Source organism: Squalius cephalus, assembly GCF_949319135.1.
Source record: "Squalius cephalus genome assembly, chromosome: 7".
In the NCBI taxonomy this organism is placed as follows: Eukaryota; Metazoa; Chordata; class Actinopteri; order Cypriniformes; family Leuciscidae; genus Squalius; species Squalius cephalus.
Window position 1 is genome coordinate 20,424,368 of NC_137128.1, and position 15,749 is coordinate 20,440,116.

The 15,749-nt window shown below is 37.5% G+C and overlaps 1 protein-coding gene and 1 long non-coding RNA gene across 3 annotated transcripts; one reads left to right on the top strand and one right to left on the bottom strand.

Annotated features, from left to right (window-relative positions):
• Nucleotides 1-804: 804 nt before the first annotated feature.
• On the bottom strand, nt 805-10,582 carry pcyt1aa (phosphate cytidylyltransferase 1A, choline a). The gene is made up of 9 exons (XM_079877072.1): nt 10,384-10,582; nt 7,995-8,109; nt 7,811-7,910; nt 6,912-7,028; nt 6,650-6,801; nt 6,396-6,474; nt 3,507-3,649; nt 2,944-3,132; nt 805-2,165 (listed from the first exon to the last, which is right to left on the bottom strand). The coding sequence occupies exons 2-9, from the start codon at nt 8,100-8,102 to the stop codon at nt 1,929-1,931; spliced, it is 1,125 nt and encodes a 374-aa protein (XP_079733198.1). The 5' UTR covers nt 8,103-8,109; nt 10,384-10,582; the 3' UTR covers nt 805-1,928.
• An 830-nt stretch (nt 10,583-11,412) lies between these two features.
• Nucleotides 11,413-14,066, top strand: LOC307161247. Of its 2 annotated transcripts, none has more exons than XR_013821701.1 (5): nt 11,413-11,690; nt 12,043-12,118; nt 12,708-12,768; nt 13,037-13,100; nt 13,347-14,066. It is a non-coding gene; the product is annotated as an uncharacterized lncRNA (long non-coding RNA). The 2 variants fall into 2 exon arrangements; XR_013821702.1 differs by having other exon boundaries at nt 11,580-11,690; nt 12,043-12,164.
• Nucleotides 14,067-15,749: the final 1,683 nt, after the last annotated feature.

Here is a 15,749-nt window from a genome sequence, read left to right on the forward strand (position 1 = left end):
GGAACACTGTCTGCACAAGTAAATATGTTTAATCTTGGGTGTAAAATAGATGGCAGAAAAAAACAACACTTTTACATTAGACACCATTTATTTGTCTTCCTGTCTCTGCTGTCATCCTGTACAATCAAAAGCTGACAGGATAAGAGAAGGCAAAGTTAATAAAATAATTATCTCCTAGATTCATTTAATTTGTGCAAAGGAAAAATCAGAGGCTTGAAAACAGACATTACCATGAAAGTGGAGCATCAACTATTTGAAGAAAAATAATTGAATTCTGAAATCAGTGCAAGTCTGGACAGCTGCAGTTTGATGAGCCTCTGCCTCTTGTCAAATTATGAAACGTGACAACAAAAAATTTATATAATCACTAGTGGTACAATCTCAATTTAAACATACTGTCTAAAACTGACAATTGCTTATCCATAGATGTACATAACAAATGTTGACAAAACTATTCAAAGTTAATGTTAAGGGTTAAATACAAGTTAAGCGCAAGATGTCATGCTGTCATTGACCAAAGAACATTTTGTCCCTCAACTGGTTAAAAAAAAAAAAAAGTCTGCACGTCGTGCGAAAAAAAAGGAAAAAAAAAATCATCACGTTTTACTAATTCATTCCCATGATTGACTAAATCATGGCATGTTGTAATAATTAGTTTCCTTCGTTTAGTTAAAACGAATCAAAATTATTTCAATGTCGCCACGACTTACAAAAATTAGATAACGAATTCTATATTCGTGGCCACACGTTTATATATATTTTTTGTCAGTAAAAACCGACAATTACACTTAAACCAATGATTGCTTTATAGCCTTTCATTGTGTGTAACGCTTTCAATTTTTTCTTTTTTTTTTATACCAAAGCAAAATTATTTTCTATCATACCGGACAGCAACTGTTGAGTTTAGGTTGTATTTAACCCAGAATATTCCTTTCAAGTGGTTTCATTGATTAACAATTAATTCATTATCGACAGCTCAGTTGGTTTCACTTGCAGAACTTAATTAAGAAATGATCAATTCCAAAGCTCATCTAAACTGAACGTGGAAAACAAGCCCTTTAGCCTTAGTTTTAGGATGATTCTTAAGAGCTCCATGAGAACAATCACAGTGAAAGATACATGGCATTGTGCGGTGACTGAAAAACAGTGATTTGCTTCACTTTCTTAAAAAAGTTTGACAACTTTTTTTTTATGTAAAGCATACATTTTTTAAATAGTGTTTCAATTTGGAATCATGAACTGTACTAAAGCATGACACACCAAATTCAAGTAGATGAGCGGAGCATAGGGAAACCAATTCAATTATGTCATGCTTCTTTATGCATTGATGGTACAGTTACTACCTCACTTTCCCAATGGTCATGCTTGAGGTGCCTTGGTAATATTGGCGTATTTTAGCTATTCAACACATTTTTAGAACTATTAACCATGACAACACTGATTATGCGCCTTGCGATATGGACAAATAACAATTTTCATAATTTTTTAAAGCTCTTTTCTATAGATAATTGCATTTATCTTAGTTACAGTGTTTTCAACGTTACAAGCCAATCTCGTACATTCCAAGAGACACGTGACCACTTAGATGTCTAACAATTATATATTATGATACGATTCATATGAACATTAAAATCATTAAAACTGAAACGCATTAATACCATGTGCACTCATTCTAAAACAATCCCGCATGAATCAAAACGAGACGCTGAAGTCTGAATACTCGCATCCCATCGCTGACAGCGATTGTTAAAACCTCCACAAGTTTGAACTGACCCAACAGTCACTACGTTCTACACTTCGCTCCATTTTAAACCTTCATATCTTTTAATAATACCGTGTGCGAAACTGATGGATTCTATAAGGATTGCTTCGTTTCTGAAGTTCGATTGCCAGTCTTGGAAGACAGATGCGTGGTGTGCTGTGGCAATCTAGTCTTCGTCGTCCTCCTCGTCTTCGCTGATGGCCTGTTTGCGGGCGGCGTAGGTGTAGCCGGACAGGGCGCTGCTGTGATGTGAGGAGGGTGAGGAGGACGGGGAGGTCTTGGTGAAGAAGGGCAGACGGAAGGTTGGAGAAGGGGAACGCTCACGTGTGGGACTGCTGCTGGGACTCTGCCTCGGACTGATGGCCTGAAGCATTCGACCTTTCCCTTCCTTCAGCATGTGCTTCTGTTAGAGAGGAAGACCAACACATAGCCGATAAGAGACCTTGAGTGGAGCCATGGATATTTGTGATGAAACTGATCCCAATGGAGACCACGATGGCTTCTCCGCTCATCTATTCAAGAGTTTAAACAGTCATTCTCAACCAGGATGGTGAAAAAGTGAGTATTTGTTTTTTCATAAGCTGCCTTATCAAACCTAATTTAGATTATCAGTGGAGATTCAAGACTAGCTATGTTTCCATCTAAAGTGGCATATTTAACTTGTGCACAAAATTGGAAATTGCATAAACCATTGGCAAATAAAGCAAGCAGCGTTTCGTGAAATCTGGGATTTTCCTACATCATAAATGACTTCAAATGACATCAAAAAGCGCCAAAAACTCAATAAACGCTGACATGTTATCTTGTGTTTAGATGCTGTTGTTTGGGAACGCAGTAATGTGAGACACTTCTGAAAGGTCATTATACCAAAACATTCTGATGACAGACTATGGCTCATGCATTTCAGGATGACCAAACCAACATTACGGCTAATATCTGCATAAGCTATTGGTGCTTGGACACCGATAATTGCCACTTGCAGCTATATATATTATTAAAAATACACTATTTCACCTAAAATGCTTCAAAGAACATTGCATCATTAGCATAACAACATGCTGACATCAAACTCAAAGTCATGTCCCTCATGTGCTTTATGTCAGTAGTAGTATTTTGAGTGGATGCTAGAATGGATGCTGACTTAGAAGTTTTGGGACACTATTTTTTAAAAAGATACTCACCAACGCTCCCTCCGGTCCAAACATCTGAAGGAAGTTGCCGATGAACTCGCGGGACTTCTCTTCCCATTTCTGGATCAAGTCGATGCTTTTCTCCTCCACCTTCTGCACAAACTCTTTACTCTTCTCCTCCACGTCCTTCACTTTCTTCTTCACCTTGTCCACACGCTCCTGAAGGTTGTACTTCTTTTCCTGAGTGTCGGAAATGAGGCACAATTCGAATTATGGAATAGAATTATTTACAATTCTTAACTGAATATATTGCCACTCCTAGTTTCTGTAAATAAAAATAGAGTTGAAAGAAAGGTCGAAAGTAAATACTTCAAATGGACAGTTCAAAAATTTGATTTCTGTCATAATTTATTCTTTCTTTTGCGAAACACAAAGATTTAAGAAAATATATTTAAGAAGGCCGTGGTCCAAACAACATTGGACCCCATTGACTTCCATTATATGGAAATAAAATAAAATAAAAACTAAGCAGGAAGCTGTATTGTGGCATCTAGTCTTGATCTTGAGATTAAGCTCAACCAGTAAACAAACCCATATGATGAAAGAGCGCTCACATTGATGAAGCTGACGTTAAGCTCTTTCGCGGTGTAGCCGCGTTGTAGGTTCCGTCTGACGTACACGTCATAATCTCGTACGATGCGTGTGATGATGTCCGAGGTGGAAATACCCTCTGTTCGTTGGGTTGGTGCAAACATTCCTGTGGAAGCCCAAAATAAAAAGAAACTGTTTTAAAGATAAAAATTCTATTGTAAGTTGCTTTGGACAGAAGCTAAATGGTCTTATATTTAATTGGTAAGTTCTATATTGGTTATAATTCATACTCTGAAATTTTAGACGCAGAGATTGATTTCTAAATCAAAACACAGAAATCTATGGTACCTTGTTCCTGCCATGGAATAAAAAGAATGTGAAACATAATTGCGATTTTCCCCTCGCATTTCTGACTTTTCCCCCCCTGCAAATCTGACTTTTTTCCCCTCGCAATTGCGCGTTTGTATCACAAAATTGGCGGCGAGCTCCGGCGAGGGTGGCGCGTCTTAGACAGCGAGAGTGGTGAGTAGAGTTAAAGTCAGGTCAACTTTATGGTTATGAGTTATAACGCGGTTCGGCGGCAACCGGTGGCAACCAATCGAAGTCCTCCACTTGAGAGGATTCCAGAGAACGCAGTAAACTTTGGTTCCGACCACATTAGTTCCCAAGCAAAATAGAGGAGACGTTGATCATGTGAATTTGATAAGAAGGCGAACAACACTATTTATAGGCAACATTTTTGCACTAGAACGCTTATTTTTCAGCAGGAATGCAAATTAGATTAGCATAAAACCATGAACACAAAAGCCACACCACACAAATGGCTTTTATTGGTTTATTCGTTAGCATATATGTCATTATAATTGTTAAGTTCTTTCCATCGATCAATTTCTTACTTTCACATTTAAAAGATTCCATGAGGTTAACTTATACCCTAATTGGTCAGTCTGCACAAATAACGATCAACATGCTTGTTTGCTTTGCAGCCCCTTTAAATAAAGTAAAAAAAAAAAAAAAGACCAAGCATTCGATCTACATGATCAGAGCGTCCACGAATCTTTCTATGGCGTCGTCGGCACGGCGGCGAGAGCGAATTTAGCCGCTCTCTTGCTGGCGGCGGTGTGAACGCACAGTAAGAAAAAAGTCAGATTTGACCGATGTAAACTTTTTTGGTAATTCAGACTTTTTTCCCCCCTCACATTTCCGACTTTTTTCCCCCTCGTAATTTAGACTTTTTTTCTCACAATTCTGACTTTTCTTCTCGCAATTCTGACTTTATATCTTGAAATTTTTCATTTTCTCTCACAATACTGACTTTTCCTCTCGCATTTCTGACTTTTTTCCTCGCAATTCTGACTTTTTTCCTCGCAATTCTGACTTTTCCCCTCGCAATTCTAACTTTCTTCTTGCAATATCGACTTTTCTTCTCGCAATTCTGACTTTTCCTCTCGCAATTCTGACTTTTCCCCTCGCAATTCTGACTTTTTTCCTCGCAATTCTGACTTTTCCCCTCGCAATTCTGACTTTCTTCTTGCAATATCGACTTTTCTTCTCGCAATTCTGACTTTTCCTCTCGCAATTCTGACTTTCTTCTTGCAATATCGACTTTTCTTCTCGCAATTCTGACTTTTCCCCTCGCAATTCTGACTTTTTTCCTCGCAATTCTGACTTTTCCCCTCGCAATTCTGACTTTCTTCTTGCAATATCGACTTTTCTTCTCGCAATTCTGACTTTTCCTCTCGCAATTCTGACTTTTCCCCTCGCAATTCTGACTTTTTTCCTCGCAATTCTGACTTTTCCCCTCGCAATTCTGACTTTCTTCTTGCAATATCGACTTTTCTTCTCGCAATTCTGACTTTTCCTCTCGCAATTCTGACTTTCTTCTTGCAATATCGACTTTTCCTCTCGCAATTCTGACTTTCTTCTTGCAATATCGACTTTTCTTCTCGCAATTCTGACTTTTCCCCTCGCAATTCTGACTTTTCCCCTCGCAATTCTGACTTTTTTCCTCGCAATTCTGACTTTTCCCCTCGCAATTCTGACTTTCTTCTCGCAATTCTGACTTTTTTCCTCGCAATTCTGACTTTTCCCCTCGCAATTCTGACTTTCTTCTTGCAATATCGACTTTTCTTCTCGCAATTCTGACTTTTCCTCTCGCAATTCTGACTTTCTTCTTGCAATATCGACTTTTCTTCTCGCAATTCTGACTTTTCCTCTCGCAATTCTGACTTTTCCCCTCGCAATTCTGACTTTTTTCCTCGCAATTCTGACTTTTCCCCTCGCAATTCTGACTTTTCCCCTCGCAATTCTGACTTTTCCCCCTCGCAATTCTGACTTTTCCCCTCGCAATTCTGACTTTTCCCCCTCGCAATTCTGACTTTTCCCCCTCGCAATTCTGACTTTTCCCCTCGCAATTCTGACTTTTCCCCCTCGCAATTCTGACTTTTCCCCCTCGCAATTCTGACTTTTCCCCTCGCAATTCTGACTTTTCCCCCTCGCAATTCTGACTTTTCCCCCTCGCAATTCTGACTTTTCCCCTCGCAATTCTGACTTTTCCCCTCGCAATTCTGACTTTTCCCCCTCGCAATTCTGACTTTTCCCCTCGCAATTCTGACTTTTCCCCCTCGCAATTCTGACTTTTCCCCCTCGCAATTCTGACTTTCTTCTTGTAATATCGACTTTTCTTCTCGTAATTCTGACTTTTTCCCCCGCAATTCTGACTTTTATCCTTGCAACTGCGAATTTATATCACATAATTCTAAGAAAAAAAGTCAGAATTGCGAGGTGTAAAATAGCAATCGTGAGAAAAAAGTCAGAATTGTGAGATAAAAAGTCGCAATTACCTTTTTAATTTTTTTTGTTCAGTTGCAGAAACAAACTTCCATAGCTATTTCTGAGGCTGTTATAATTACCTGCTTCTTTGATGTGCTTGTAAACATCATCACTGTCAGCTGAGGAATATGGGATATCATCATGGGCCACAAAGTCAATCTGAGGTATCAAAAGACACAGTCTTTAATTAAAAAAAAAGGGAACAAATAAATGGCTCACGGCTTGGTTACCATTTTACTTTCATCCTCCAACAAAACACTACAGAACAAATGAAAGTATATAACATTGCTTTGAGTGTCATATTACACTACAGTTCAGTTCTCTCTCGTCTTACCCGATGCTTGGTGAGGAACTCGGGCGTGAGAGTCCATGGAGCATTCCGGACCACCTCGTCCACATAGCGACAGTGACTTATCGCGTCATAGCGTTCATCCTCATTCATGACAGTGAAGCCCTTTAACTCGTGTGTGAGGTCATCACTACACACTGCAGAGAGGTAAGAGAGGCGCTAAATACAGCACTGACATTAAGATGGACTCTGTGCTAAATGAACAGAATGATAAACACTCCAAATACTGAATCCCAGGATTACTTACCACCTACAATAAGGTGCGTGTTTGGAAATAGGCATTTGGCCTGCATGAGAGCACGTGCATGTCCTGAGTGGAACATGTCGAAGATACCATCAGCGTACACACGCACAGGCCTGTCGGCTGAAAACAAAAAGAAGAACATCAGCTTTCATTGGATCAAGGGAGCTACCTAATTTAGACACACATGACCTTACATGTCAGTAATCTAATGGTTAAATGAGAAGAAGACTGTGCTTTAGAATTTGATTAAATATTTTAAATATACACACTACCATTAAAAAATTTGGAGAAAGTTTTTTTTTTTTGAAGAAATGAATACTTTTATTCAGCAAGGAAGAATGTATTAAATTGCGTGTGCAATGTGTAAAAATGAAAGTGACAGTAAATAAATGTATAATGTTACAAAAGATTTCTATTTCAAATAAATGCTTTTGAACTTTCTATTTATCAAAGAATCACAAAAAATGTTTCACGGTTTCCACAAAAATGTAAAAACAGCTTTTAAAAATGTTTTCACCATTGATAATAATAAGAAATGTTTTTTTTTGTGGGCCGAAATGCCATTAGAGAGGTGAAGGAACGTCATGAACTTTTAAAACAGGCACTTAATTACAGTTATGTCATCTAAAGGTTGTAATAGCAAATATTAAATCAAGGAGTGGGTCTGTGCTATGTTTTTTTAGCTTTTCTGTTTTTGTTAAAGAAATACAAGTGTTGATACCGAAAGATGCTTTAATTCCAATGTTGAAATGATGAAAAACATTCCTGGCCATAATCGTATATAATGGCCAATGAATCAGCCTAAATACAGTCATACAGTCAATGAATGGAAGTAACACCTGACACGTGTATATCTGAATGTGTGTGTGGGAGGAGTTCACTACAGAGGGCACATATCTTACGTGGAGTGCCTCTGCGAGCTTCCTCCATGGTGACGCGCTTATATGGCTTTTCTTCCATTGACTCGAGCTGATCTGCATACGGAGCCGGGTATTTCAGACCCTGAGGGGCAAGAAGCACCACAGCCTTTGGTCTCAAATACCATCTCTCATCTGTACACACGCTTACACCGTTATTCTCACTCACCACTGTGCATCGTTTAAACTTCAGGGGTTTCTCGCCCTCCTCCGCCTCTCCATTTGAACCTTCTCTCTTTCTCTTCCTGGACAATCGTGCTGAACCGTGGGCCTCCATTCAGCCTCTGTGAAATGTTATGGAGAAAACAACAGGAATGATGATACCAATTAAAAGGCATTTAGTTGCATTTAATCTGGGAAGTTCCTTGTGACACACACAAAAACAAAAAAAATACAGAAATCAATAGCAGTATAACCCCAGCCCAGATGTTTGGAAAGAGTATTTCATAACACAGAGCAGCAGGAAAGATTAAATATGTGTCAGGAAAGTTGGCTGTGGTGCAAACTATTCGGTTGAAGATAAATGTCCAGATGTCTTTCTGATCTTCACAGGACAGGCTAAAGGGGTGAATCAAATTAAACCTGCCAAGAACATGTCCTAGTCCAATATTTTTTAGATGAAATGAGAAATTATATACTGTACGAAGAAAATAAAGCCTATTTTAAAAGTAAATCATTTCCTGAGTGGATCTACCACCACTCTTAGTATTTTACTATATAGAAACTTGTACTATTACTGTGAACGGAGCCGCTCTGAGACGCTGGAAGAAACATGTAACCTGTAAATCATTAAAACGTCACGCTTCACTCTGAAACCCACATATATTTCTTTAATTGAATCACAGCCTTTGTGATTTCACAATATCCTGAAGTATGATTTTTAAAAAGGTTTTAATATATCACGCAGCCTTCAGTCTAAAAGGTAATTGGTCCGTAGAACGCACCACTTCTGGTATTTTGCCAGTTAATCGACACTTTTAAATTGCCAGAGGATTTTTTTAAATGGAGTACTCGAATTTAATCGAGGAACCGTGACAGCACCACTTTGAAATATTTTATATTCCTCCAATGATAAAACTGTGCTGGATGTTTTGTGAAGGAGGGCCATATTTAGGGAGCTTTTGAGCTGTGTTTATGATCACTATGATATAGTGGTTTTCAATTTGCCTAAAAGTGACTGTAAAATAGGTACTACGGAAAGTGCATAATGAGTTTTGATATTTGCGATATGGTCACTGGGCTACTTTTGCCTATTTTTAATTGGCCATTGGGCTAGTTTTTGTTACTCAGACCTGGCCATCCTGATCACCAGAGAGAAGTCTGTTGTTTAATCTGAAGATTTAGCCTATGACATTTTTATTCAGAATTACAAAAAAGAAGAAATTGAAATTGAACATATGCGTGGATTAATTGTTAACAATAAGATCAATATAGAAACAAGTGAATTTTCATTTCATGCCAACTTTAAAAAATTAACGCAAAATATATCTTTATGCATTTTTCTTTTGATTGTAAGCTGAAATAAGATATTTCTTCATGAAAATCCAAAACTGTACCAGAAAAAAAAAAAAAAAAGTCAGAAATTAATATTGGTTGATAATATGATAATGGTTTATCATGTACAGTCAAAACTTCACATAATTACATCATGAGTGGAAAAAATCATAATATGATTTTTTTAAATATTACTTAACATATTATATTAAAACATAAACTGAGAATAAAAAAGGGTCATCAGCAACTTGTTTGTTATGTCCAGAAAGAGCCTATGGAAACCTTGGCTGAATCCTTCCTCATTCCAATCATTCCTTTATCTAAACACAAAGCCTTGAGTCTTATCTGGGTGAATGCAGGAGTGAATGAAGCTAAAGGGGAGGAATGTGACCAGGACACAACATTACCTCCACTGTATATACTGACAGACTCACTCATAACTGACAGATCAACTATATATATATATATATATATATGACACTGCTTAGAGATCTGGCACTGATAAACAAACTAAACTAAGGCAAGATCGTGTTTCAGAGCCCACATTTGCATAAGGACGACAAGGAGATGTAGACAGTCCAGTAGGCTAGGCTATAATACAGACACAATCCCTCTATTTCAGTCTCTTATCTAAGAGCACAGAGTCTGAAGGATTCCTCATCTGAGCTGCACAAGGATGCATACTATTTATTGAAGATGTAACATTAGTAATCAGTTCAGAGACAAGGGCAACCGTATTAATGCTCCACATTCCTACCAAATAAAAAGTAGCAAGTTTCTGGATTTCAAGTTTAGGACCTCTGACAATATAACAAAATATGGGAGGTGGGTCTATGATACAGGGTGAATTAACAGTGGGAGTGTCTCTAAAAGTGACAGCAGTAACGTTATAACTATTTCAATAGAGAGCAAACTTAGATAATAATATATAATATATAAATACCATGCCTTGAGCTGGTGAGACGACACGACACGTATGTTAAGCAGCTCGAAACACTAGCTGGTTCTTGCTGACTATCTTTAGGACACATATATACGGACATGAAGACGCATTAGCTGCTTACCCTTGTGCTTTAATGCCGTTATGAGCTCGGATGGTGTTAAACTGGTGCTTGAAGGTTTAGGTTAATGTGTTTCCTCAGGTCGAAGTCTGACAGGAGTCGGAAGTGTCGGTTTAAATGTCTGTTTAGTGATCTCAGACCTTCCGATTTGACAGAAACCACAAAAGAGACTGGGATCAACTTTATTCAGCTCCAAGATGGCAGCAAAAATCATGATGATTTTTTAAAATAAAAGTCCCACCATCGTCACCGCAAGTTTGAAGATTTGCTATGCGGTGTTATTATTACAAATGCATAACGCGTTATTTTTTAAAATAAATACTTTGCTGGTAAAACTGCACATACTTGATAGAATTTATGTTTCTCTTAGTTTGCCGGGTTTGGACATCCCACCCCTTAGCTCTCAGCAAACCCAGTACACCAAGGTACTAGATTCTCTTGGTCACTTTATATAATGCTTTTCCATTTTTACTTAAAGGGAATTTTTTTAACTATGTCATAATTTACTCCTCTTTTCGTTCCACCTGTATGACTTTCTTTCACAACCAAAGCATACATTTCTCAAAATGTATTATTTTATGCAGTGCGACATGAGGGTAAGGTTTCATTTCGGGGTGAACTATCCCTTTTATATATATTCATTTAGTTAGAAATCTCATTTTTAAAAACAGCTTAAACAATTTTTTAAAATGTTTTATTGTATAATTTTATCTCCTCAGTGGACTTTCTTCATGATTGAAAACTCAGGATCTAAAGGGTTAAAGCCTTTTCTAGTCTAAGCAAAAACACACACACACACACACACACACACACACACACACACACACACTCTCTCTCTCTCTCTCACACACACACACACACACACACACACACACTGTGTATATTGTATGTATATGTGTGTGTGTGTATATATATATATATATATATATATATATATATATATATATATAATTGTTTAACAGGGACCATGGACCTCATGATGTTCTTCTTTGTTTGAGACCTACTGTCTATGTTTGAGATAGTCAACAATGTGCAGAGCTGTAATCTAGACAATTGTATTATTTTTAAGATGTCGAAAATAGTAAGGATCTATGGGTAGGTGTGTCCAACTTTGAACTTTTTTGTAGGTTGTCTGAGGAAACAAGTGTAAGTAATTTCGATCAGGCACTTTGATAGTCGCCTACACTGAGTCCTTCCTTCCTTCCGAAGGTCTTTTCTGGTTGAGTGTCCACGTGGAGATGATCAGGTGAACACGGGTGTCATCATGCGCTCTCAAAGTGTCTGTTTCGTTGCAAGTTGGATGGATGTGGGTAAGTGGTAGATGCTATTTGTATACGGACAGGTTTTATAGTAAATATTTACTCTAGAAGTACGATGAAAAGCGAGCTTTTCTAATGTGGAATAGCCTGTTGATTGTTTGTCGCACAGTCGTCGTTCTTCAAATATTCCCTGTTTATTATTTTAGTTACTTCTCAGTTGAGATGTGGAAACATCTGTCTGTTGTTGCATTTAAAAAGGGTTTCTCGGACTTGACCAGTTGTAACCATTCAAATAAAATATGTAGCTCGTCATTGGATTGTGATTCTTTTTGCCCTCGTTGTGTCATTGTGGTCGTTTATGCAATTGTACTTAATTGTTTGTCCTTTGTGTCTTTTTTTTCAGCATTACGTTGAAACACGTGGAAAACGGGCACGTGATGTCGCCATGAGGGCCAGGAGCAACTGCATTTGAACTCCAGGTGTGGATTTACATTTGATGTGAAGTGGTATTTTAGATTGATCCATGTGAGTAGTTCAACTGCAGCAGATTTAAAATATTTCCTGTAAAAAAAATAAAAATAAAAAAAAAGTAAAATTTAGAGGGATAGTTCACCCAAAAATGAAAATGGTCATTTACTCTCTCTCAAGTTCCAAATGAATTTCTTCTGCTAAACACAAGAGATGGTTAATGGGCCCTATTGACTTTAATAGTATGGAAGATAAAAAATACTATGGAACTTCAGCCTAAAAAATAAACTTTTACAGGTTTAGAACAACATGAAGTAAATGACAATTTAGATGTTTGGGTGAACTGTCCTTTCAAGCTTGTATAGCTCTCTATGCTGTTTGAAGAGTCTTGCCTTTGTGTTGCCCATTCATTTTCACATTCATGAATGTGGTGTCTACTAAGGCGCACAATAAATCTTGAAATAGCCAAATTTATGAGAGGACACTTGTTCCTCTTGCTTGTGCTATGACAAGAACAATGTTCACTGAGCTATATTTATGATCTATTTATGATCTATTATTCTGTGTTCATTCTTTGACAGTCATATTCTGTTATTTCAGGTGAACCGCCAATGCGGTAAAAGGCTGCTACAGCAACATGAGCAGGGTTGCATGAAACCTGGTAAGGAACTATAAAGTTTAAATGATGTCTGAGTAAAGAAAATCATGCCTTAAAGTGTTACCTGTTCATTGCCGGTCAGATGAATGTGGTGTCAAATAGGGCAGACATTAACACACAAGATGGCTGCTGAAAGGCGTTTACATCTATGCCTGTCGGAGTTTCATTTTGTGGACATTTACATTGATGCACTGATCATGTGTAATTAATAGGTCTCTATTCATAAATGCAAAGTGCAATGCTAATCATTTCAATCTTGTCTATTATAAAGGGTCTACATTCTCCTTTCTAGTGGAGGTAAATTACCCAGCATTCAAGGACTAGTGGTGTGTGAGGTGAGTTTAACTGACTCAAAATTACAAGCTTGATTTGTTCCATCTTTTGCCATTTTATATTTTGCTGCTTTGTAATGATTTGTATGGTAAAAGGCACTGTGCAAATGTGATTTCTTTTAGAGTTGACTGCTGTTCTATAGACCTACACCTATGAGTGCTACAAGATTTTCAGCATTTGTGTTCATGCTTTTTGGTTCTGTGGTTTAATTGTGTCTGATTCTAACATTTATTTTGGTTCTCTTCCAGATGCTGTATTCTCTATATGTGTATCTGCACTATATTGACAAAAGTATTGGGACACCCCTCCAAATCAGTGAATTCAAGTGTGGTACCGTGATAGGTTGCCGCCTGTGCAATAAGTCCATGTGTGAAATTCCCTCACTACTAAATATTCCACGGTCAACTATTAGTGGTATTATAACAAAGTGGAAGCAATTAGGAACATCAACTCGGGCCTAGTCCACACACTGGTATTTTTATAAACAGTTTTTCCTCCGTTTGAATTTTTTTTGCGTCCACATGAAAACGCTAAAACGCGCTGTCAAGAGCATTCCAAACCAACAGGTGGCGGTATAACGTTAACCATTTCAGTGACCAGATACTGCGTTTGCATGTGGACAAAAAACTGCGGTTTAGAAAATCCCCATGTTCGTGTGGACAGGGCCTCAGCAACGAAGTGAAGTGGTAACTTAGGCCAAGTGGTAATCAAAGCGGGGACAGCGCGCAGAAGTCGCATGCAAAGTTTCAAGACTGATATGCTTTGATATATACACAGTAAATTACTGTTAAGTTCGCGGGTCAATTTGACTAATATTTTAATGTTTTAAGGCAACTGTACAGACCCAAAATAATTTCTTGGTTATGTTTTGTTACTTTGTTTTTTACTACCCTATGAAGTTAAAAAATCATTTAAGAGCTATCATTTATTTCAATCCATCTGAAATGCTATTAAACCTATGTTTTTGACATTTTGTGTCTCTTTCTCATTTTTGGAAATGAACATGCAAAGTTTTAACATGCCAATCTGTTGTGAAATGTGCATACAGAATTTGTATACGTTCTTGCTATTCATAAGCAACAGTACATGCCTTCCTGTCTAGATGGTTAGCCATGCCTGTCTTGGGGCGATTACCGTTTTCACTATAAACCACGATAAAATGTACTGACGGTTAGTATTATCGTTTAAAATTTAATTATCATTAAAACCATGTTTGATTATCGCGATTTTAATAACTCACTGTAAATCCTGTCCAGCCAGCAAAAGTCGCAGCGCGAAATGTTTTGTTTTTTTTTTATTCGAGAAGGAATGGCGGAAGGCAGTGACCGTGCTCGGGAGATTTTTCAGCCTTTTAAGAGGACCAAATCTGAGGTGTGGTCATATTTTGGCTTTTACAAAAGTCCTGAGTGAAACTTAATCGTGGATGGTCACTAAGGGGGAAACACTTCAGATCTGCCGAGTCGTCTTGCGTGACCATCACTCACTGTTTATAGCGCAAGGCAAGTTAACTTTGACCTCAATACCAAAACTACGTTACGTCTGGAAAATAATTGGGCACAAAATGTTGTTTTGAGTTGAAATATTTTATCTCACTAACTTGAAATAAACGTGAAGCTTCTGCGAAGAAAAGTTTGCAGCAAGTGGCTTTGAGCCAAAGACGAACGATCAAGTTCAAACTATTAAGAGTGACATTTAAGGGATAATAAAGTAGCAGTACACTTATTACACCGACTTTTTTTTTTACCACATAATTACGGGGACACATTGAATTGAGTTTAATGTTTTAAAGCTTACCTGTTTATAAATCCATTTTGTACAGCGTACAAAACAACCGTCCAAAAACGGAGACGCAAGACGGCAAGTTGCATTTGGATGAAACGAGAGAGCGCGATGTGCGCTGTGTTATTATGCGTTGCTATTGACGACGGTCATTATAAGGAAGGAAATGCCACAGAATATAAAATTGAGCTTCTATTAGCTGCTTGTTTTATTTGTTGTTTGTTGATTTTCAAATATTAAACTGGTTTTAGTGTGAGCATCAGTTCTTTTTGACACTTTCATCTCGTTTTAACAAAACCGTGATACTATTGATAATCACGATAATTTTGGTCACTAATCGTGATATGAAATTTTCATACCGTGACTGGTTGATCAGTAACCAAGCAGCTTTGTGTGTTAAGACTGAAGAGCAAGAAATTAATATGCAAAAAGCACACCTGCAGTGTGCTCAAGTAATATCTTGAATTTATGAAATGAGTAAGCAGAACAAAAGATGAGACAACTTGGCAAAAGTAAACTTTAATTTCATTATACAGTAATATTCAATAGTTCAGTTATGATGTTTTGAGCATAAATGTTAATAAAAAAGTTGGGAAAAAAGGAATATGCAAAAGTCAGTGCTGTTTTTTCATATTTTGTCAAAAAAAAAAGTGTTTAAAAACATTTTCATGATATAAGTTCCGATATAAGTTGTAATGTTTGATAAGTATTGATATTAAAAGTTTAATGTTTATACCTGATTCTTTGTTTTTCATTGTGTGGTTTTTGGAAAATTGACTTGACCCGCACTTTTCAGGCTGTACACAGAAATCGAACAGTGCATGAGGGTTAAACCCTACGGATTACACATGGCATGGCATTAAAGTTCATGT